At 54.0% G+C, this 24,342-nt stretch overlaps 1 protein-coding gene across 1 annotated transcript in view; it reads right to left on the bottom strand.

Moving 5' to 3' along the window:
* Positions 1-4,301: 4,301 nt before the first annotated feature.
* ASAP3 (ArfGAP with SH3 domain, ankyrin repeat and PH domain 3) overlaps positions 4,302-24,342 on the bottom strand; it is a 64,779-nt gene continuing 44,738 nt past the window's right edge. The window contains exons 13-26 of the mRNA XM_065421811.1: positions 23,116-23,164; positions 22,051-22,238; positions 21,463-21,596; positions 20,918-21,012; positions 19,800-19,980; positions 16,972-17,057; positions 15,461-15,576; positions 11,206-11,273; positions 10,767-10,874; positions 9,657-9,900; positions 8,909-9,206; positions 7,069-7,240; positions 5,818-5,940; positions 4,302-4,376 (exon numbers count right to left, since the gene is read on the bottom strand). Coding sequence (XP_065277883.1) covers positions 4,302-4,376; positions 5,818-5,940; positions 7,069-7,240; positions 8,909-9,206; positions 9,657-9,900; positions 10,767-10,874; positions 11,206-11,273; positions 15,461-15,576; positions 16,972-17,057; positions 19,800-19,980; positions 20,918-21,012; positions 21,463-21,596; positions 22,051-22,238; positions 23,116-23,164 — 1,937 coding nt within the window. The remainder of the gene's footprint in view (positions 4,377-5,817; positions 5,941-7,068; positions 7,241-8,908; positions 9,207-9,656; positions 9,901-10,766; positions 10,875-11,205; positions 11,274-15,460; positions 15,577-16,971; positions 17,058-19,799; positions 19,981-20,917; positions 21,013-21,462; positions 21,597-22,050; positions 22,239-23,115; positions 23,165-24,342) is intronic.

The raw sequence follows: 24,342 nt of genomic DNA on the forward strand, positions 1-24,342 counted from the left end.
AATGCAAAGTGCAGCCAAGCAGTCCCTTTCCGGGTTGTCAGGAAGGCTGGGTATAAAATGGCTGATCCAAATCGAAAAAGGCAGGTGGGAACACACACAGAGTTGCTGCCCTGGACAGGATCCCTTATGCAATTTGACACCAAGAATTATACGGAGAGACGATTCAAAAATTCCTTCACGTACTTTTGTCTAGGAGGCCAAGGGGAAGGATTCCGCCACTTCCAGGAAAATAAACTCACATCGGCAGGAATCTAATCTGAATATTCACTAAAATAAACCCTTTACTTGGGTCCAATTGCAAATGCATCATAGGAGGAAAGAGGAGTAAGGCTGTCTCTTCAGCCCTTCGCTCACACACCTTTGTGCTCAGATGCTGCCACCCACAACCCGTGCTTCGGGGACAACGTGACCTAGAAGCAAGGTCCTGGGTGGAAGAGTTGCCACATCTTTATAGCTAGATGAGAGAGTCCACCAAGGACTCAGCTGCTGTAGGAAATGGTGTTGATGGTACATAAGGGGCACTCTGACCTCAGAGTCAATACTGAACTAACACCCCATGAGATGCTGTCACAGTGGAGGGGATATAAAACCACTCGGGGGCATCAGAAATCCCACAAGAGTATCCCAGCCCAATTCCAGCTTCCAACTCCAGCCTGTTCCATTCTTCTTCCCTCTATTCGCCCCCACAGTTCAACAGAAGACAACATGCTTCCCATTCCTGTCAAAGTGCTGTGCACTGTTAAACAGCTGCCAGACTCCACTCCAGAAGTGGCTGCATTTCAGTTATGGGTGAAGCGATTTCTATACCTAGTGTGTCCAGCGCTTTGGGATGAGGCTTTGTATTACTACGATATTATTAATTGTATATAAATATTCATACCTCACCCATCATTGGACTGTCTATTAATACCTATGGAAAACCACTGTTGCAGTCACATATCACACAGAACCACTTCCACTTACCAAAAAAAAAATCAATTTTATTAGAAATCGGGAGGGGGGGGGAAATAAAAAAAGAGACCATCTTGAGATGAGATATTCCACTAAAAACCCATTGACAATTATAAAACGCAACTTGATCACAGGGGACAACAAATCACAAGGGAGGCTCATATGGGTCAGAAGCATTGGTCCCGGTAAACCATTGCAGAAGCCAACCAAACAAGCAGCCCACCCCCTTTAAAATGTATTCCTGACAGAGGCTAGAATGAATCTCTGTATAACCATTAGACCCACGGGAAAGGAGCCAGAGGCAAAAAAAACCAAAAATCTGTACATTCAAAGCAGAGATGGGCCTACGCCTGAGCCCCAAAATTACACTCGTCTCCCTTCCCCGCCACAATTTTTGGCAGTGGGGTCCTCATCAGATCTAAACCGACACCTAAATGACTAGGCACCCCGGGGAGAACCACAGGGGGCCATCTCTTGTCCAGCCACCTCCATCAAGGGCCTTCTTTCTAGTCATTGCACTCAATGGCCTCTGTCTAGGTCAGGCCAAACCAGATCTGAAGTCCGCCCGGCGTTATGGGTGATTGAAATCTAGACCCGAATCTACCTGGCCTACCTCCAATTCGAGCCCGGCACTACATGGGCGGGCCAATAGAGACCTCTTTCCTATTTATAAAAAAAAAATATTTCACAGTTTCAGGGTTAGGAAGAAGGTGGGAAAAGCCACTTGACAAACTAGCTTTTCCTTCTCCGTGCCCATCAGAACACCACAGTCTCCTGCTGTAGGATTTCTGCCTAGAGATTTCCTACCCTGCTATAGACAAAGGATAGGGGACCAAGGAGAGATCCAGGGACTGGACTCCTATTAGGGTCGGGGACAAGGCATCCATCTGGCTCCCTTTATTTCCTTCAAGTATTTTCCTGTAAGGGAAAGGGGATGGAAAGCCGTATCGGAGCCAAAGAAATAGAGCGGCCTCCCAAGAAGAGGTGGGTCTCTGTGAAGCAGGCGGGTGATGAAACCCATAGGACAGAAGATTCACTGAGACTCCAGCAAAGCCTCATCTCCTAAAGCGGGAAACAGACAAAAGCTGAAGGGGGCGACAGTCAAGTCACAGGGGCTTTTAGGGTGTGTGTGTGTGTGTGTGTAAACCCTTGGTGTAAATTGGTCTGTGGGTCAGGTCTGACCCAGAATGAGCCCTCTGCACTACCGATCCCCTTCGCTTGATTTGCAAAAGGGAACCGTTTCTAACCCCTTTTTTAAAAAACAACCATCAAGGGCTAGGTTTTCTCAAGCGGACGATCTGGGCCCCGATCCTGCCAAGACTTAAAGCACTTCTCCCACCTAACCAATGCCCTGCCATTGCAGGGCACCACGGGCACTGGGGCACTTCGGTCCTGCCTGTTCTCTGCCCGCAGCACACGTCAGCTTAGATGCTTGAGGACTGAAATGCTTTAGTTATTGGGCTCAACACAGGAGTAGCTGGGTGAAAACTGACAGCCTGGGATACACAGGAGCTCAGAGTAGATGATCTAATGGTCCTTTTTGGATACTAGGAAAAACCTTTTCACTAGGAGGGTGGTGAAGCACTGGAATGGGTTATCTAGGGAGATGGTGGAATCTCCGTCCTTAGAGGTTTTTAAGGTCAGGCTTAACAAAGCCTTGGCTGGGATGATTTAGTTGGGGATTGGTCCTGCTTTGAGCAGGGGGTTGGACTAGATACCTCCTGAGGTCCCTGCCAACCCTGATATTCTATTATTCCTTTCCGGGCTTAAATGCTATTAAAAAAATCACTTCAGGCATGCAAGCAGCAGCCCTACTGAATGGCCAGGTATCATGCTAGTTGTGTGCTGAGCTAGGGCGGCCGTCAATGGTACCTGCAAATTATGCAGATGGGGAAACGCAGAGATTCAGAATGACAGGCCAAAAAGCAACTGTCTCAATTACTTTTAAATAAGCGGAACCTGAGGGTTCGGAGCAGTCCAGGAAACACATGAACAGAATTCACTGCTGGATGACCTTGGGTAAATCACTACTCCTGCTGTGTGCCTCAGTTTCCCCATCTGTAAAACAGGGATGATGCTACTCAAGCTTAGTGGTTTGAGCATTGGCCTGCTAAACCCCAGGGTTGTGAGTTCAATCCTCGAGGGGGCCACTTAGGGATCTGGGGCAAAAACCTGTCTGGGGATTGGTCCTGCTTTGAGCAGGGGGTTGGACTAGATGACCTCTTGAGGTCTCTTCCAACCCTGATATTCTATGAAGTCTACCTCCTCTGTACAGTGCTTTGAGACTGAGCGATGAAAAGCGTTAGGCGTTCGTTGTTGTTATTAAAGGGCAGGGACGGTGAACACCCTGAGGCATACCGGGGGCAGTCAGCCAGCCCTGTGCCAACGCTAGGGGCGGAGAGGGGTCGTTTCCGGAGGAAGAGGCAGGAGAGAATGGGATGAAGTGGCCTTCTCCTGGCCTGGGAAGAAGAACACACAGTTTGGGATCTGCCTCCCCCTTTCTTTCCTTCAATACAGACATTTGAGGCCAGTGGAGCGTCGCCCGGCCCCTACCCCTTGCCCAGTATTGGAGTGCTGGAACTCCCAGCTCCCACTTTTATCCCGGGGGAACGGGATGAGAGGCATCCAGGCTCTAAACAGAACTCCCTTCCCTGGCCCAGCCATAACCTTACCCCTGCCCCGAGGAGGAGACGACCCCACAGAGCCCACAAAAGTTATGGAGCAGACAAATGGCAGAAGCCGAGGCGTGCAGAGCGGAGAGCAGGCTGTCCGTTCTCTGTCCATTTCCTATCGGCTCCTCTGCCCCTTCCCGTCCCCAACTCTGCAGGAGGAGGTTGCAAATTCCACCAGATCCTCCAGCCTTCCCCGGTGCTCAGCTTCCCCCCGACTGAGGCAGCGAAGACGACGAATCCCGTTGTCCAGCTCATCCAGTGAGCTGCAAGACTGGGGTGAGCTGGCCTCCCCGGGGGTGTAGAGACAGACACTGGTCCTGGTGCGATGGGTGGGCGGGATGCCCGGCCGCCTCTCCGTCCAGGAAAAGGAACTAGTCTGGGTAAAGAGGCTAAATGGACCAGCACATGGTGGGAGGGTGGGGGATGTTGATTCCACCCGAGCCCCTGCTCCAAATCCTCAACACAGTACGTGCCCTAGCGTCCATTACCCTCAAGGTCCAGACTGGAGGGTGGGAAGGGAAGCAAGAAACAGGCCTCTGCTCCTGTGATGCCCTTGTGGAGCTGCTTGAGCACAAAGTCCTGACACCTTGGTGGTGGGGCAGCGAGCGCTCAGCCCTGCCCCCCACACGCTCGCCGAGAGCTCGCGCCGGCTCCGAGGGGAAAGGAAAAACCAGCCAGTCACTCTTGCAAGAGGTGGACGGAGCTGGCAGGGAAGACGCCCGTCCTGGAGCCATCTCCTTCAATGAAGCCGACCTGAGAGACAGGGCAGAAGGCAGCAGATGAGAGCCGAGGTGTGCCGAGGGGGGCTCCCCACTCAGAAGGTGCAGGAAGGAGTTGGGGTGCCTGGTTTATAGAGCTTAGGGGAGTGGGGGAGAGAAGTGTGAAGATTCACAGATATACAAGGCAGGGAATGGGGGTGGCCTTTGCACCCCAGGTGGGATCCTGAGACCACACATCTCTGCCCCCAATACAATTCCTAGCTGGGGGCTGTGAGGAGGGGACTGTGAGTGCATCAGCTCTGCCCCCCAGGGACCAGAGTAGGGTTGCAACTTTCTAGTCGCACAAAACCAAACACCCTAGCCCCACCCCTGCCCTGAGGCCCCACCCCTTTCCCGAGGCCCGCCACCTTCACTATATTCACCTTCCCTCCCTCTCACTGGGCTGGGGCAGAGGGTTGGGGTGCAGGAAGGGGTGAGGGCTCTAACTGGGGGTATCTGGGGTGGGGCCAGAAATGAGGGGTTCAGGGTGTGGCAGGGGGTTCCGGGCTGGGGTAGGGAGTTGGGGTGTGGGAAGGGGTGAGGGCTCCGACTGGGGGTGCGGACTCTGGGGTGGGGCTGGGGATGAGGGGTTTGGGGTGCAGGAGTGGGGCTCCAGGCTGGGGGCGAGGGATTCGGATTGTGGGAGGGGGCTGCGGGTTGAGGCAGGGGATTGGGGTACAGGACGGTGCTCTGGGTTTGGGGGGGGGCAGGGGGTTGGGGCATGGGCTTACCTCGGGCGGCTCCCGGTCAGCGGCGAGCTAAGGCAGGCTGCCTGCCTGCCCGCCCTGGCACCATGATTCACACGCCCTGGAAGGGGTGAGGGCTCTAACTGGGGGTATCTGGGGTGGGGCCAGCAGGTCTGGGTCTTAAGCCGGGGGGGGGGGGGAAGGGGGGGGGAGAGCCAGGAGGCTCCATGCGCTGCTCTTGCCTGCAGGCATCGTCCTCCCCCCACCTCCTATTGGCCGGTTCCCAGCCAATGGGAGTGCGGAGCCGGTGCTCGGGGCGGGGGCAGCGCGCGCATCCCCATGGCCCCCTGCCTAGGAGCCAGACCTGCTGGCTGCTTCTGGTGCCAGCCAGGCCAGGTAGGGACTACCCTGTCTTAGCGCCGCAGCACCACCAGAATTTTAATGGCCCAGTCAGTGGTGCTGACCGGAGCCACCAGGATCCCTTTTCGAGCAAGTGTTCCGGTCGAAAACTGGACACCTGGTCACCCTAGACCAGAGGGGTCAGTGGAGATGGGAGCAGAAGCATCCCCTAAACATTAATCTAATCCCCCCCGGGCCCTGATCTATCACCCTCCTAGGGGACCGGGACAGTACGAGAGCGGATCCCAGAGGAACAAGAGCCTCGGCCCCAAGGCTAGAACCCGGGGCCTGGGCTCCCCAGCCGGGGCCTAGCCCAGTAGTCCAAGGAGCTCGCAGAGCAGCAGCACTCACCCAGGTCTGCTCATCCTCCTCCCGGGTCACCACGATCACCTCGCCCTTGGAGAAGCTCAGCTCCCGGGCCCTCTCCCCCTTGCAGTCCACCAGAGCCATCGCCCTCTTCTGCCTCACCTTGGCCTGCGCAAGCAAGTGGCACGTGTCTCCAGAGTCCTGGCTCAGGGAAACGCCTGCTGCTAAGGCTCCCCCCCCTCGCTATGCATTGCTCCAAGGCATCACCGGGTGGGGGGTGTCCATGGTGTGGGGGCACATCGGGTTAAAGAACCGTGCCCCTGCCTGCCCCCCACTTCCCCCCACCCACCTATCACTTCTTTCACCGTTGCCCACTCCTCCCTGACCCATCCTTTCCCAATCGGTTTGTAGCCACAGTAACAACTGTGCCCAGAAGATTCCCAGCTCAGCCTATGGCCCTTGTAGCCAGGATTTCCACAGCCCCAGCGTAATGGGTGAAGCATCTGCTCCACAAGCCCCACGGCACATGGGGATTTTACTCCCTTTGAGGCGGTAAGTGCCCCAGCCTCATCCTCCAAGGTAGGCCCAGCAGGACCAGTTTCTTTCCTCCCAGGAGTCACGCAGCCGGCCACCAGCCCTTCGTTAACAAGCCACGCCCATCTGCTGGAGTGAGGACCAGCCCCAAACACCCCCCACACATCTGGAATCGCTGTGATGGCCACGATCTTAACGGACACATAGGAGAACTGAACCGGGGACCTCCGGATCTAAACCTGGGAGGGCAGGTCTACACTCCGAATTGACAGCATGGCTGGTGAGAGAGAGCTCTCCCCTCGGCTTAACACCGCCACCTCCGCGAGAGGCAGTAGCTGTATCGGTGGGAGACGCTCTCCTGCCGATATAGCACCATACACACAGCGGGTTAGGTCAGTTTCACTACGTTGCTCAGGGAGGTGGATTTTTCACACCCGAGGGACGTAGTTCTACCGAAGTAAGTATGTCGTGTAGACCAAGCCTGAGTCTCTGCAACTTGAGCTAGAGAGAGACAGATCTATATCCTCTGTAGATCAGGGACACGTAACATACACTGATCAATGGGTTACAGCTGCACCCTTCACTCCAACAGGGAGCCCAAATCAGACAGGCAGAGCAGGGGGATGAGCACATACATTGCAGCGGGAGGGAGTGGTCACAGGAAATTTCACAGCTGGCAAGGGAACGTGAGAGTAGCTGGAAAAAAAAAAAAAATCGAAGCCACAGAGAGACAGGGACCAGCCCCCTTCCCGTGGGACTTACCGGAGCAAACCTCCTGGGCATGGGTACAGGGGGAGTGTTCTGTACTGGACTCGGCGCCTTGCTGGAAGGCAAGTCCTCGGGGCAGCCCGAGCTTTGCGGGGAGATGGCCAAGCCGGAGGATTTCCCCACCGAGCCGCCGCTGATCCGCCGGTAAGACCGGGTGCTTTCTGAGCTGAGGGCAGAGGGGTGAGGGGTTGCTTCAAACCATCAGGAAGATGGGATGTGGTTTCCCACCCTTTCCCCCCACTACGAGACCCCAGTGGGCTCCCCCTCCAAAGCATGGACTTATTCTAGCCAATGGTTTCTTCCACAGAGCCCCCCGCCCCCACACCTTCCCCTCCACAATGGCTTTTTCTCCCCTCCTTCAACCCCAGCTCCCCACTAAACAGCACCAGCTGCAGGACTGCCAGGGGTCAAACAAGCCGCCCGGTGGGACGTTATTGACAGAATCTGTAACCGTATAGATCACTGTTGCAACCATTGTTATATATTTGCAGCAAATATTGTACAAAGGCTGTCGTGTAAGGGGTCTATGGAAAGGTTATGATTTTCTGATTATGCTATCTGTATGTGTGTATCATGTTTGTAGTTGAAGTTACGAATATTGGCTCTATACTGTCTGTATTTCAAACTTGTGCTATGCTTCTGGGTGACACCCCAGACAATTTAGTGTCAGCTCTGCCTAGCCTGCTTGACGGCCCATTAAGGGCCATCAGAGATACAATTGACCCATTGAAAGAAGGCAGATGCACCTTGTGACTCAGCAAGGTATGCAGGGACACGCCTATGGACAGAACTCTAAGGTTTTTTCTTGCCATGTGCCCAAATGCTTGTATTTGGAACAAAGAAAGACGCCACATGACAAGAAACTATAAAAAGCAGCTGCCTCATCTCCATCTTGTCTTCAATCCTGTTTCCTACCTCTGGACGATCTTTGCTGCCTACACTGAAGCTTTGAACAAAGGACTGAGGACCCATCCCAGCTGGGGATGTTCCAGAGACTTGATTTGAACCTGCAGTTTATTCCATCACTGCTACAAGCCTGAACCAAGAACTTTGCCATTACTGTATGTAATTGATTCCATTTAACCCATGTTAGCTCTCATCTCTTTTTCCTTTTATGAATAAACCTTTAGATTTTAGATTCTAAAGGATTGGCAACAGCGTGATTTGTGGGTAAAATCTGATTTGTGTATTGACCTGGGTCTGGGGCTTGGTTCTTTGGGATCGAGAGAACCTCTTTTCTTTTACTGGGGTATTGGTTTTCATAACCATTTGTCCCCATAACGAGTGGCACTGGTGGTGATACTGGGAAACTGGAGTGTCTAAGGGAACTGCTTGTGTGACTAGTGGTTAGCCAGCGGGGTAAAACCGAAGTCTTCTCTGTTTGGCTGGTTTGGTTTGCCTTAATAGCAAAGGAACCCCAGCCTTGGGCTGTAACTGCCCTGCTCAAAGCAATTTGTCCTGAATTGACATTCTCAGTTGGGTCCCACCAGAACCAGCTTCGTTACACCAGGGGAGCGATAGGGCTGAATATTTGCAATGATATGGAAGTTGCACGGACAGAGGGTTTCGCCTGTTTCGTCCCTTTCCCGTGAAGAATTCCCCATGTGGTGGAAAGGCATCCAAGGGCCAAACCCTGGATCGTTTGGCCCTTGGGGTGCAATTTGGGCTCCTCCTGAGCTGATCACCGCCATCACATCTAGCAGGTTGTGCAAACCCCCTGTCAATGGTGCAAAACCCTGCCGAGGTAATCCAACACCTCTCCCGCCACTGGGAGGCGCTCCTATCCCACAGGGGGGCCTCCTCTCAGCCGCAGGCTCCGGGGTCCACTTCCTACCTGAACTTGACTGGGGTTATTTGCCCCTGTTCCGGCGACGTCCCAGCGGCAGGCTGCTGGACTGTTGTCAGATTGGTCTCCGACATCCTCCGCTGGCTGCCGCTCTCTGTCTCTGAGCGGGTTTCCCAGTAGACCGTGCGTCTGGCTTCCGGGGGGCTTCGGGAGGTGGACGGCGGCCGGGAAGCACAGCCGTCCAAGGTGCTGGGAGCGCTGGATGTGGACAGGTGTCGGCAGGCAGGTGCCTCTGACGACGCAGAGAACTGGGGCTCGGAGGCCTGACGCGGGAGCTCTGGGCGATCTGGGACAGAAGGTACGGGAGATCAGGAAGTGATGTGCCCCAGCAGAGTGCTCCCCATGCGTTTCCTTGGCCTTTGAGTGCCCCGCGGTCTTTGATTTCCCACTGGGGAGTGGAGTCATGGCACTCGTGGCCTGCAGAGCCCTTTCCAGGAATGGCCAAGCCAGGTCAGAGTAAGAACCAGCCGGGACCTTCTCCCCAGCCCTGAACCTCCCCCCAAACCTCAGCTGTATTTGGGACACAAGAGAACTAACATCCCTGGTTATTCTCCAGTGTCCGGGCTGCCTCCACCCTTCCTGGGCCAGCTGGTCCCAGAGTCCCACAGGCCTGAGGCAAAGCAGGAAGCTTGGCTGGAGGATAAATCCTGTTCTCAATAGGAACGGATCCTCAGAGCTTTGCTCTCACCAGCGCGATCGACCTCCCTTGGCCTGGCTGAGGGGGAGACAAGCTCACCTGCTGGGCTCTGCCCCGGTTTGGTTCTGGAGCCACCTCTGGTCGGGTTTTTGATGGGCAGCGGTGGGGGGATCTCCTCGCTCTGTGACCGCCGCTGGATGGGCCGCGAGGGGACCAGGATGGTCTCGTAGGTCTTGTTGCTGATGTCCATGCCAGTGCAGCTCCACCGGTTCTGGGGGACGAGGGCGGGCTGGCCCGTAGTTGGGGCCGACGTGGACTTGAAGGATCGCTGCAGCGGGCTCAGCTGGATGGGGGTGGAAAAAACAACCACTGCTTCCTTGCTGCTGCCCAGAGACCCTCAGCAAAACCACCCCTCTCGGTAGCTTGGTGCCCATCAGGTAGGTGCTCAGCATAATCACCTCCCCAACTATGTTAAAGGAACCTGGCTCCTGCTGCTCTTTGTCCGGCCATCCAGGTGCCGGGTTCCTCCACTGCTCTTGGCTTGACGTAGCAATGTGCAGGGCTAGTGGGCAAGCCAGAGAGCCAGACTGGTTTTCGGGAAAGTTTGGATCCTGGTTCCCGTGAAGCCAGCCAGCTCTGTGGGGTGGGGGGACATCTCCTTTATTCGCTAGGAAAGGGAACTCTTAAGAAGTGGAGGCCCTGGTTTGCATTTGCTGATTTTGTTTTGCAAGGGAACCATTTGTTTCGATCCCTCGCTCTTGTTTCCAGGGGGGAATCTCCGTTCTCTCTCTCAAATAAACCTGCTTTGGTTCCATTACACGTTGCGTGTGTGACACAGGGGCAGTGGTTTAAGGTAAAACTAAGGCCCCCTGCTCTCTGGGGGCAGAGCGTCTGGGATTCCTGCGAGTAGCCAGCGTCAGGGGCTGGGTGTCACAGTCAAATGCTTCTAAGGGGACTCGGGTGCCCGGCGAGGAATGCTCGAGAGGCTTGTGGCAGTTACCACCAGCAAGATTCCCTCACGCTAGAGGCAGAGGAGAAACGAAGGGACTCACACTGCTGGGGACCCCAAGAACCACCACGAGGGTAGGAGTCCCGCTTGCCCCTGTAGGGAGGTGGCCCTGGGCCTGGCAGGAAGGGCTCTGCCCATCCCAGAACCCCAGCCTGGCGGAGGCCAGGGACGCACGCACACGCTGCTCGGGAGAGCAGTACCTTCTCCTCCAGCTCGTCCTCGCTGTCGTAGGCGTATTCCTGAGAGGCCTCCCAGTTGTACTCCAAGTGCACCTCCAGGTTTAGCTTCCCGGCCTGTGCCTGCTCAAGCTGCCAGAAATTTGGGGTGCGAGGGGAAGATTCAGCTCCTCGGCAGAGCCCTGATCTTCTCCCATCCTGCATGCCCTCGACCCACCCCTCCCCCACGGCACAGTACCCCCAAACTTGCCTCCCTTCTCTGCCCCGTGGCAGGAGTCATCCGGGCTCGACAGCAGGGACCCTGCTTCCTCCCACCTCCAGCCCGGGAAAGGACCTTACCCCACATTCTGCCCACTTCCATCCTTACCCCGTCCCAGGCGCCTGTTCCCCACCCCGACAGCAGATCCCCTTCCCCCCGCAGCAACCGGCCTACGTTACCGTGAACACAAAGCGCTCGACCTACCAGCTCTTCGCACTCAAGGTGTTTGTGCCTCCTTGCTACGTCCAGGGCCGTCTCGCTTGCTGCATTCACTGCAGAGGAGGCCAGGGATGAGTTACCAGGGCCCCCCCCCGAGAGCACCCCTCGCTCCCGCCCCCTCAGGGAACCCCCCAGCGCAAAGGGATGCCCAACGCAGATCAGTGAGCACCAAAGCCCCATTGAGCCACCGCTCCCTGAATCAGAGAGGGCCCCAGATCGGACCACCAGGCTCAGGGCCGTTTCTGTGCTTGGACTGTTGTCCGGAGACGGCGGGCAGGATTAAACCAGCCTGCACCGAGCCCAGCTCTTCTGCACCCCCATAACACGCTCCAGTGAGTGGGTAACTGCATGAGCTCGCTCCTGCTCCATTCCACTCAGCCTTGGGGTCAATAACTAAAGCCAGGCAGGAAACGAGTTTCACGTCCCAGGAGAATTTGAGATTTTGTTTAAAAAAAATTCCCCATCCCGAATCAAGGGGGGGGGGGGGGGGGGGGATGAAATCTCAAATTTCCACAGACTGAAAATCCAAAAAAATACTTCCGATTGGAGCAAGAGAAATGTTTTGATTCTCTTTCGAGCTTTTTATAAAAAGTGTTTCCTTTTTTTTTTAAAAGGCAATAAATTAACTTAAATTTCTGAACAAAATAGGCGTCAGGACCCGAAAAACGGAATTTGGTTTAAAAAAAGATAAAATGCGATGTTTCAACTTTCAAAAAAAAAAAAAATTTGAAACAAGAACGTCATCGAAACCGTCCCTTTCCCACACCCCGTTTTGGTTTTGACAGATTGTCATTTGCCAATGAAAAAGGCTTTTGCTGAAAAATTCCTGCCCAGCTCTATAAATAAGCCTCGTCTCTCTAGATGATCTGGGGGTCCCTTCTGTCCCTAAACTCTATGACTCTGTAGAATGGGCCAGAATTGGATCCCCAGGTCTGAGCAACCTTCCCACCCTCAACAGGAGTGGAGGAAGCTCCCTAAAATTGAGGGCGCTAATGGCAGCCGAACTCTGGCCCCGCCTCTTCCCGCCCAAGGCCCCGCCCTGCCTCTTCCTTCCCCGCCCCAGCTTGCTCCTCTCCACCTTCTCCCCCCTCTCCCCCCCATCGCTTGCAGACGGTAAAACGTGATAGGACCATGGCCCCCTGGCTCCCCCTGTTCCAGCAACCCTGACCCTCAAACTACGTCTCTGGATCTGAACTTCATGGCTCAGACCCACCTCCCATGTAAACATTTCCCCCTATTCTCACACGTTCACACAAATCGCCAGGATACTGTTTAAATCCTTTACTATTAACATCAATTTAAATGGGGAAGGGATGTTTGTGTGGTCAGCATTCCCATCCGCAGCTGGGTGGTCCAGGCCAGGACTTAGAAACACCCTGTCTAGCGGGAAATAGGCAGCACAGGCTAGAAATTAAAGCGCCAGAGAGCACCACAGGGTCTATCTGTGTCCTGCAGCCTCACTAAAGAATCTCCTGTATGGTCATTCCATCTGAGTCCTGGCTAACACGCGAGATACGATCAGGGCTGGTCTACACCCAAAAAACTGTACCTCTGTGACAATAATGCTGTAGCAGTGTGGTCGCGGCAGTCATACCGGTATAAAAGGCGTTCACGCCAGCCTAGCCATTCCTCTTCCCAAATCGGAATAAGCGATACCGGTGTAACGGCACCGGGATACTGATATAACTGCGTTCACACGAAGAGTTGGATCAATTGAGCTAATTTGGTTAAAAATAAATAAATAAATAAATAAAATCAGACCCCAATCTGAAATAGTTCAGCGGGTACCAGAATTCTGGATAGGCCAAACTTTGGGACTTGTCGATATACACAATTTTAGCTATTCCAGTATAGTTAAAGCAGGACAAGCCTCATAGTGTGGACGCACTTATACCTGTACAGATGCGATCATACTGGTCCTCTACAAGAAGGGGGATAAGCTGTACCGGCATAAGGCACCTCTATACCAGTATCACCATGCTAGGGGTTGTACTGGTCTAATTATGTCTCTACAAATATCATATCCCTAATAGTATTAAACCAGTACAACAAGTGCAGGTAGACCAATTTTAGTGCAGGTCTCCCTCACTCACACAAAGTCTTCACTTCAGAGTTAACGCAGGTGATCAGCACCCGGGCTAGCTTAACCTGGGGTGTGAGCAGCCTCACTGCAAAGCCCTGCCCAAGTTACCGGGTACATCTTCACTGCAATACAAGGCCCATGGCCTGGCCGTGGCTGGCCCAGGACAACTGACTCAGGCCCATGGGGCTATAAAAATCACAGTGTAGACATTAGGGTTCGAGCTCTGAGAAGACCCAGCAAGGGAGGGATAGCTCAGTGGTTTGCGCATTGGCCTGTAAACCCAAGGTTGTGAGTTCAATCCTTGAGGGGGCCATTTAGGGATCTGGGGTAAAAATCTGTCTGGGTCATGCTTTGAGCAGGGGGTTGGATTAGATGGCCTCCTGAAGCCCCTTCCAACCCTGATAGTCTATGATTCTAAGGGGGGGGGAGGGTCTCCGAGCCTGGGCTCCAGCCCGAGTGGGAACATCTACACTGCTATCTTTAGCCCCATAGCGTGAGTGCCAAGCCAGTCTCAGACTGGTTGGTGCGAGGGTATTCTTTGCAGTGTAGACGCAACCTGCGACTTCTGGGAGCACATCCCATGGTTCTTTATGCTGCAGTAAGCTGAGCCGCTCTACCATTCTTTCCCTGGGAACTGTGGGAGAACTTGTCTGCCCTTCTAGGCACATGGGGGCAATTGTGGGAAGGCATTGGAGGACTCTTAGCACTCCAGAGGTTTAGCCTGCATCCATACTGCAAAGTGGGAAGGTTACCCTTCCAGCCTGAGGGAAAGCAGTGCCTGGGCTAACCCACCCCCAGGTGGGCCAGAAAGCCTGGGTTTAAAGCATACTGAGGTCAGAGGTAGGTGTGTGTGTGTGTGAGGGGGGGTGGGGGTGGGGGGGAGTCTAGAATAACACCCAAGGAAAAAGCCGCAGCTAACTGTGAAGTGAAGACACAGCCATATATTACAGCTCACCAAATACACACACTCCACAAAGCAAGCCGCTTGGTCATTAACCTCTAGTCTAATCAATGATTAAAAAAGAAACCAAAATAAAAGATTGACGCTGAAGGGGAACAGGAAAATTCCTTAAATGTTTCTAAGTCGACAATATTGAATAAAGTGCAAGGTATTGTAAAAGTGGCATTAACTAAATGCTAAGTGACTGAATTGGGAATAATGACATTAGACCAGTGCTGAAATTAAATGAGGAATTGATTGAAAAGAGTCCTATTAAATTCAGAACACCACAATACAAGACCGATCACTGCATAATAGCCTTTAAAGGTTTTACAGTGATTTAAGTCAATTAAAAGTTTAAAAACTAAGAAATGTTCCAAAACTGGTTGTGACTAGGTGTTAGGAAATCCACAATGGTGGTAAATATGGGTTAGCTTCTCTATTACACACACAAAACCAGTTTGACTTGGTTCTAATGTGTAGAGAAGGATTATGCATAACCTGTTAGAATAAAAATGAGAAATCATTGTAGTGGATAGGGCACTGGACATGGAGTCAAGAGACCCAAGTTCTATTCTGCCACTGACCTGCTCTGTGCCTCAGTTTCCCCATTTGTATCACAGAGATAATGCTACTTATCTCCTCCCTGTGCACTGTATTCCTTAGTTAATAAGGTGCATGAAGACCCTCCGATGGAAGGTGCTGTGTTAAGCACAAGATAATCTTTGTAGTTTTTCCAGTCTCCCTGCAGGGTGGAATGTGTATTAAGACAAGAGACAGAGGAAGGATGATCTAGTGGTTAAGGCATTAGCCTGGGACTTGGGAGACCTGGGTTCTATTCCCTGCTCTGCTACAGACCTTGAGCAAGTCATTTCCCTGCTCTGTCCCTCATTTCCCCACCTGTAAATTAGAATACCAGGACTTCCCCTACCTCACAGAGCTGTTATGAGGACAAATACATTACAGATTTTGACACGCTCAGATACAACAGTAATGGGAGTCAGATAAGGACGTAGGACAGATAGATAGACACTGGCTGGCCCCGGCCCCTTTGTTCTTCCATAAAATTTTTGGGAGCAATCCAGATAGCCCCATTTTAAAATCTGTTCCGATTTCCCTCCTCCCACCACAATTCCATAGGGCTGGAGCATCGCATGGCTTCCCCTCTAACCTCCCTCTGGCTGCGCTCCTTGCCCCGTCGACCCCACGTTCCCTACCTGTGTTTATGGCTGCTTTCCCTTTCAGCAGCAGCTTGAGGCAGTTGGGCTGGTTGTACTGAGCACTGTAGTGCAGAGCCGTGTTCCCGTCCGGAGTTGCCTTGTCCACGTTCCCCCTGCACAGTCAGGCAAAGGCAGTTGAAGACGCAGGCAGCAGCAAAGAACATCTCCCACCAGAGAGACAGCGCTGCCTAGTTGGGGGTCTGGGAGTCAGGAGATGTGGGTTCTATTCCCAGCCCTGCCACTGACCCGCTTGAACTTGAGTATATCACTTCCCCACTCTGTGCCTCAGTTTCCCCATCTCTAAAATGGGGAGAAGGCTCCTGACCTGCCTCTTGTGGGGGATGGGAGAATCAGTGACACTGAGATCCGTGTATGAAAGGTGCGCTGCCAGTCAACAGCAGAGAGATTTTTGTTCCCACACAGAGGAACTATGTCAAGAGAGTCCTTCTCCCTCCCCAGTTCCTGACAACATCCTTGTTCTCCAAATTCCTTCTAGTCCGGCTTCAGCCTTCTCATGCTGAGAACGAGGAGCACGGAATTCCAGCTGGGGTCACATGAAAAGCAATTACCTCTGTGCTCCATTGTAGAATACGGCCATGGAGCCAGCCCATAATTACACGGGCCAGTGGACAGCTTACTGGATAGACCTTATGACAAGTCTCTCTTCCACCACCCCCAGTTTCCAGACATCTCCCCCTTCCCTGCATTATCATCTGCCTTTTGGATTAGTCCCTCCCCCCCGTGATTTGTTCTAAATCAAATCTCTGTTATTTTCTACCCCAATTTCTAACCTCACTTGGTACCTTTGGATTAATCCTCTGTCCTTGCAATTCCTCCCATGTTAGGGTCAGCTGCAAATCCCACCAGCTCTTTGATTAACCGCCTTCAAAGGCAGGTGATGAAAGCCTGAACCCAGCGGAGAATACACCTCCAGCAGCACAGTGGGTCTCCCAGGCAGGAGAGCTCTTAGGGTATGTCTACACTACAGGATTAATCCGAATTTATATAATTCGAATTTAGGAAACCGATTTTATAAATTCGAATGTATTCGGCCACACTAGGCACCATTAATTCGGTGGTGTGCGTCCAAGCTACCGTAGTAGCATCGATTTCCAGAGCGTTGCATTGTGGGTAGCCAATAACATCTAATTGCCAATAACATCGAATTGCGGCCACACTAACCTTAATTCGGATTAACAATACCAATTTTGACGCTACTCCTCTCGTCGAGGAGGAGTACAGAAATCGAATTAAAGGGCTCTTTAATTCGAATTAAATGGCTTCGTTGTGTGGACGGGTCAAGCGTTAATTCGAATTAAAGCAGCTAAATCCGAATTAAAGTCGTAGTGTAGACCAGGCCTAAGTCACACGGATTTTTTGTGTGGCGCCTCCCCTCCCAGTGTTGACCAGGCCTGCCCCTGCTTAGCTTATGAGACCTGACACGTTCCCAGCCCAAGATGCTATGGATGTCAGCCTGCCGCCTGCCCCCCTCCCTGGGTGAGGCTTACCCATTCTGAATGATGAAGTCCACCAGCGGGAGGGAGGTCTTGTCTGCATAACGCACAGCGAGGTGCAGTGCCAACTCACCCCGGTCCTGTCACAGGGGGGAGGAGAAGCAACATTAACCCTCTCTCCACTGCAGCGCAGCTTGGCATGGCACATTCGGTTCACAAGAGAACATAAGAACGGCCATACTGGGTCCATCTAGCCCAGTATCCTGTCCTCTTACAGTGGCCAACGCCAGGTGCCTCAGAGGGAATGAACAAAACAGGCAATCACCGAGTGATCCATCCCGTCATCCGCTCCCAGTTTCAGGCAGTCAGAGGCTAGGGACATCCAGAGCATGGGGTTCTATCCCTGACCATTTTAGCTAATGGAGGATAGATCCTCCATGAACTTATCTAATTCTTCTTTGAGCCCTGATCGGGCAGCGTCCCAGCAGGGGTTGTGGGTTTGATGGCCACTCATCTCCTGAGAACCCTGCAGAAGACGTGTCCTCAACCCCAGAGATGAGGAGGAACATCTGGTGTCGCTTAGCATCAACTGCCGAGGCAAGGGACAGCAGGATCCAAGGGAAATCCTGTCGGGGCCTTCTCAGCTGTGAGCTGCTCAGAAGGGCTGGTGGAAAATTTTCCATTGACAAAATGAAAATTTCCCATGAAAAGTGTCTGTTTTCAAGAGGAAAATTTTCAATATTTCATCAAACAAGCCAAATGCTCGAAAAAGTGAATATTTCAGTTCAGACAGCCTGCTGCAGTGCCTCTTGGGAATTTTAGTCTGGTTTCTTTATGTCATCATTCTCCTCTATAAGCCAGGTTTCCCAGCTGAACTACATATCCCATGATGCATCATCAGAGTCCCCGGCCATGGTGCAACTGCCTCAACTTGCCATGAGATAGGCCCATGATGCATCATGGGAGAATGCAACAGAGGGTCCTGTGGCACCTTTAAGACTAACAGAAGTATTGGGAGCATAAGCTTTCGTGGGTAAGAACCTCACTTCTTCAGATGGGAGAATGTAGCCTGAGCAGGGAGCCCAGCCTATGGAGGAGAATGGGAGCAGGAGGTACTCAAAGTACAACTCCCATGAGGCACCATGGCAGCATTTCAGAATCAGAATTTCAGTTTTCAATTTTTTTTTCCCCCCACCAAACAATTGAACTTTACAGTGGAAAATTTCAAAACAACATGCTTTCCCCCCCCCATTTAGTCAACATTTTCCAAAGCCCATTTTCCAATGAATGCTCAGATCAAACCAAGAACATCAGCATTCGCACGTCACTTCTTCACAATGCTACGTAGGCAGGAACTCTCACCCCCAGCAGCCCCGTTTGTGATGGGACTCTCTATCCCCAGCTCATCTGCAAGGCCCCTCTCCCGTCCACATTTCAGGCCCACTTCTGCTGTGTTGCTTACAGTGAACCTAATTGACTTGTATAAGAGTCAACAACAGAACTGTTTCCTGTCCCCTAACCTGTCTGTCTGTCCATTCTCAGCCTCTGACCCCCTCGGGGCAGAGCCTGTCCCTTTGCATGTGTTTGGAAAGCCCCAAGCACACAGCAGGCCCCAACAGAAATGCTAATACATGGCAGAAGAAGTACTTGGGGATCCTGGGGCGGAAGTTAGAAGAACCTGTTTCACCTTTCAATGACCCTCCTGCCCAGCCCCTGAGCTCCTGGCCCGGGAAGCTAGCCCCCGGCCCCTCCCCTGCTGTTCCCCCCTCCCCGCAGCCTCAGCTCACTGCACCGCCGGCACAATGCTCTGGGCGGCGGTGCTGTGAGCTCTTGCCGGGCAGCGCAGCTGCAGAGCCGGGGCCTGACCCGGTGCTCTGTGCTGCGCGCTGGCTGGCTCCAGCTGGGCGGCGTGGCTGCCTGTCCCGGTGCTCTGGGGGGGCGCGGCTGTATCGCCGCCAGCCACCGGTGCTCCAGGCAGCGCGGTAAGGGGGCAGGGAGCAGGGGGGGTTGGATAGAGAGCAGGGGAGTTTGGGGTGGTGGTCAGGGGGCGAGGAACAGAGGGGTTGGATGGGGCAGAGGTCCCTGGGGGGCAGTCAGGAATAAGAGGAGGGGTGGATGGGGCAGGGGTCCTGGGGGGGCTGTCAGGGGACAGGGAACGGGGGGGGTCAGATGGGGCAGGAGGCCGGGGGGGGCTGTCAGGGGGCATCAGAAAGGGGGCAGGGGCTGGGCCACACGTGGCTGTTTGGGGAGGCACAGCCTCCATACAATTTCGGAAACCCGACGTGGCCATGAGGCCAAAAAGTTTGCCTGCCCGTCTTAACCTGACCAGTTCCCTGCCATTGCAGGGGCCTTGGGTATTGGTGGCACCTTGGTCTCTCCTGTTCTCTGCCTGTGGCATGCACCAGTTTAGTTTCCTGAGGACTGAAATGCTTTGGGCTTAACACAGGGGCGTCTGGGCGATATTTAATGGCCTGCGATATACAGGAGGTCAGACTAGACGATCAGAGGGTCCCTTTTAGCCTTAGACGCTATGAAACTCAGCTAAGCCAGCGCTGCAGCAACAGGGTTTAGCTGGCAAGGTCTGTGAGCCGCACCGCAGCATGGAGATGGGGTCACAGCTGGCGTCAAGCATGAATCTCACTGATTGTAGAACTCAGCCAGCGCGGTGAGAGTGACCCCTTGCAGGATGGCGCTGCCAGCCAGCACCATTTATGGTTTGTATAACCGTAGCACCTAGGAGCCCAAAGCATGGACCAGGCCCCCAACATGCCAGGCGCTGGGCAAACGCAGAACAAACGTGGTCACTGATGGCTTCTGCCCCGGACGGCTGATAATCCAAGTACAAGACAAGAGACGGATCCAGACATGCAAGCAATGCTCACCTGGCTGTCGGGGCTAGCCAGGGGTTTTGCTAGTTCGTGCCCCTCCGCAAAGGCTTGTAACAAGGCAAAGAGATCCCGGTTGCGAATGGCTTCCCAGAGCCGGTGCGGCTCATCCCTGCCGGCTTTCTGGACATACTTGCGCTCCATGTATTTGGCCACGATATATTCTTTCCTGGCGCTCCTGCGGGCGGGAGGTAGGGAGCTGGGTCAGCGAGGTCACACCCACCCACCCAGCCTCGCTGCAGATTCCTGAGCGGAGACGAAGTCAGCACGCCGGACCAAACAGCTCTCTCTCCCCCCACCAGAAAGGAAAGGCGTGGCTGGCCCTGCAGCACTGCTAGAGAGAGAGACCGTCCGTCACCTCTGGACTGACTCCTCGAGCTGGTGGATTTTGGACAGGGAGCACAGGGGCAAAGCAAGAGTAGGAAATACACCTCCAGACAAGGGATGAGACAGCAGGTAGGGTTTGGAGAAGCTATTTGCTGATGGCCCCACCTCAGGGAGGGTGCAAGGACGTTTTGCGCCGTAGGCGAAACTTCCACCTTGCGACCCCCCTCTCCCCGAGCCCTGTGGCAGCTCTCTGCACTAAGGCGCACCCCCCCCCCCCCCGCGGCAGCTCCCCCCCCCCCGCCCTGAGGCGCCCCCCTGCGGCAGCTCCCCCCCTCCGCTTCTCCCACCTCCCAGGCTTGCGGCGCCAATCAGCTGTTTGGCGCCGCAAGCCTCGGAGGGAGAGAAGCAGAGCGGGGCGGCGTGCTCAGGGGAGGAGGTGGAGCAGAGGTAAACTGGGGCGGGGAGCGGTTTCCCTGCGGGCCGCCCCCCCCCCCTTACTTGCTGCAGGCGGCCCTCCCCGCATCCCCCTGCCCCAGCTCCCTCCGCCTAAATGCCGATGACAACCGGGGCGGCCAAAGATCCGCCCGCCGCCGAAGGACCCGAAATGCTGCCCCCCAAATGCTAGCACTCTACGCGACCGCCTAGGTCACCTAATGGGTTGCACCGGCCCTGCCCCACCTAGAGGAAGGTGCCACCTCCACCCTCCTCCCAAGCGAGCCCATGAGAGTGAGCAGGTCTGGGCCTGACACACACCGCCTCATGAGCTCGCTCCCCTGTGTCTTACTCACATATCGCTGCTTGACGAAGGCTTCAGATTCCCCTGCGCCGGCAGCGTGGCCTCCATGATTTCGTTAAACCGGGCATTTCCGATACTGACCGCCAGCTACGAACGAGAAGGGGAAACCAGCCCCATAAGCACAGGTGCTTCTGTGCCTGGGAGCCCCGTGGCTTGACTTGCCTGCCGGTTAGTAGCGGTTTGCATCACACCCCGGAGAAAGGAGAAACGCCAAGAGAAAGAAGCTAAAGAAAAACTATAACGGATACATCCGTCCTTCACTAGAGACGGGTTGAGGCCAAGCCACATTTCAGGGCCGGATTCAGGAGAATTTGTGAGAGGACCTTGCAAGATCTCTGCCCTCTAGAACGATGGGAACCTTTGAAATCTAGTCGGAGTGTCACAGAACAGACCGGCTCTTGAGCTGGGCTGCGCTAGGCTTAGCTTTCATGGCCACGCCTGTGAATCTGGGGCTCTGATGAAGGGGACGGAGCGCTAAGGAGAAGCAGAAAAGAGGAGGAAGGAACTGGAGGTCCCTTACGCACAGGAGCCGCTTACCAGCAGTTCAGAGGTGCTGAGAACGTCCAGGGTCAGGGACTGTATGCGGGAGTAGTGCACCCCCAGCTCCCGGTGAATGCCCGAGCACTCAATACACGTCAGGATGCCCAGGTTGATGGAGAGCCACGTGGGATCTGCAAGGAAGCCGTACAGCCCCGGTGAGCGAGCTGTGACAGCCCCCCGGCGGCACATCCTTCCCCGCATCCCTGCCTGACCTCTGGATTCTGGCACCTCCTGGCCCGTTGCAGGTCGGCCGCTTAGTCCTTTTCTACCCAGATCTCCGTATGGCATCACTGGAGAAATCCCTCACCTCCGGCCTTGTCCCGGGATCGCCACCCCTCCCGGCTGGCATCCAGCTTCCAACAACAGCTGGGTGTGAATGCTCACAGGCTCATGCCGTGTCCAACTAGACCAAAGAGACGGCGTGTGCATCCCGGTCTGAGCCAGCCACAGGTAAAAGCCACAAGGCAAAGCGAAGCTCACAATGCCAGTGATGTGACCAGTGCCAGGCTAAGGGCACCAGGCCCATGCACCCTCCGAGGCTGCCCCTTTGCAACAGCGTCAGAGTCCCCCCCATCACCGACCTACCTGGGGCCCCGCAGTCACAGCACTGCTTGTTGCCTGGCATGCCCTTCACCTCGCCAATGACCAGCTTGGTGAGCTCCTGCAGGCCAGTGTCTGTCACCCCCCCGGCGGAGGCCGCACAGCCGCTCGGGTCACCCTTGAAGGCGTTGCTGAGAGCTTCATCCTTGCTGTTCTGGAGCACGGACACCCAGCTGGCCAGGGAGGGGGAAGAGGGGAGACTTCAGACAGGGACCCCACAGCGAGGGACAAGTGGAATGGAAACCGAGGGAGGGATCACGGGAGGAAGAGAAACAAAAAGACTTTCTAGGCTAGAGAAACAGTACGGTGGGTAACAGGGCCCTGCCTCTGCGCAAAGCGCCTATCTTGAGCACAGAGGGCACTGTAATAACAAACAACAATCCTGAGCTCATATATAGCATAGTTCCTCTGCAGATCTCAAAGCGCCTTGCGAAGCAGGACAGTATCATTGTCTGCCTTTCATACGGGGGAAACTGAGGCACAGAGCAGGGAAGTAACTTGCCCAAGGTCACCCAGCAGGCCAGTGGCAGGGCCAGGAACAGAACCCAGGTCTCCTGACTCTCAGGCCGCTGCTCTGCCCACCAGACCCCGCTGCCTCCACACTGCAGAGTGAGGACGCAAGGTGCTCCCGCCCTGCAGGGGCCAAGCACAGTGTCTTCACACGTGGTGCTCACCACCTCTGTGGGCCCCAGGAGCCAGACAGCAGGCACAGGATGCAAACCTACAAAGCAGATCATCCTGCCATGGGAACTGAGGGCCCTGTATTCTGCAGTGGTGAAAGGGGCCCCCAGACTCAGTGCAACGTTCTGGCTCGCACATCTGTGCCCCCCTGCTCTGTGGGCAGAAGCCCCACTGCTCAATTATGTCTCAGAGCCCCAATCCTGATGCCAGCCAATGCAGAGCCTGCTGGATCTCAAATGGGAGGGGCCTGTGCCTCCACATTTGCATATGCAGAGGAGGCAGCTGTCCTGTTCTCTCCTGCAAGGCCAGTAGCCATTCCCACTCAGGGAAAGGGGAGGATGGGCGGAGAGGACGGTTGCTGTCACTTACACAACACACTCCTGTTCATCCTCAGCCTGGAAGTGGTATGTCCTGTTATCTGCAAGGAGGGGGAGAGGGGACAGGTGAAAGGGATGCTTTCAATATCTGGGAAAGCCCATGATCTCTGGCCAAGTCAGAAGCACAAAGCCAGCTGCTTCAAGAGGCTGGATAATTTTAGCAGGACGATCTATGCAGCATTGTGAAATAAAGCTTTTGACTTGTACTTCTGGAGACCTGGTTCAAATCCAACCTTGGGCCACAAGTGTCATGAGTTTGGTAGATCTCGCCTCACTCCACAGGGGACATTTACACTCATTACTTAAGGATCCTATGATAGGCACCTTCCACTTGGGGGAGGCCTGGAATTGAAAAAAGGGGCAGGAGGAGGGAGAAGGGTGTCTATATCTCAGGAGGGCTGAGATGCATTGGTAGAGCTGTGGGTGAGCAGAATCATAGAATATACAGGGTGGGAAGGGACCTCAGGAGGTCATCTAGTCCAACCCCCTGCTCAAAGCAGGACCAGCACCAACTAAATCAGAATCAGAATAGCTAGGATGTAGGTGAGGAATGAAGGCCATTTCAGAGCTGGGAGAACTTTGCACAGAGCTCAGTTACGCTAGTCCTGCCTCTAGCCCGCGATGGCCATCTCTCAGTTTGCACCCCAGTTAAAAATACACCTTCCCTGTTCTCTTTCCAGGATAACTCTGAGGGGCTGCCCAGGTACTGCTCGGGGAGCGGGGGTCCTAGCCAGAGAGATCGATTTACAAGACCCAAAAACGGGGAGAGCTCAGAATTGTAGAGCAGATGCAATGTCCTATCCTGGACCTCGAGAGCATGAGATACCGAGGCCCACATTTAGGCGTTGCTGTGCTCAGCACCGCAAGGCCTAACTGACTTAGGAGCCTACGTGCATTTTCAAAAGGGATTTAGGCACTTGGGATTTTGGCTCCTAAGTCAGTCAGGCCTTGCGGTGCTGAGCGCAAGCAATGCCTAAATACTAGAGCTGTCAATGAATCGCAGTTAACTCACACGATTAACTAAAAAAAAATTAATCACGGTTTTAATCGCACTGTTAAACAACAGAATACCAATTGAAATGTATTAAATATTTTGGATGTTTTTCTACATTTTCAAATATATTGATTTCTATTACAACACAGAATGCAAAGTGTACAGTGCTCACTTTATATTATTTTTTATTACAAATATTTGCACTCTAAAAGCGATAAAAGAAAT

The sequence above is a fragment of the Emys orbicularis genome, chromosome 23 (genome assembly GCF_028017835.1).
Source record: "Emys orbicularis isolate rEmyOrb1 chromosome 23, rEmyOrb1.hap1, whole genome shotgun sequence".
Classification (NCBI taxonomy): domain Eukaryota; kingdom Metazoa; phylum Chordata; order Testudines; family Emydidae; genus Emys; species Emys orbicularis.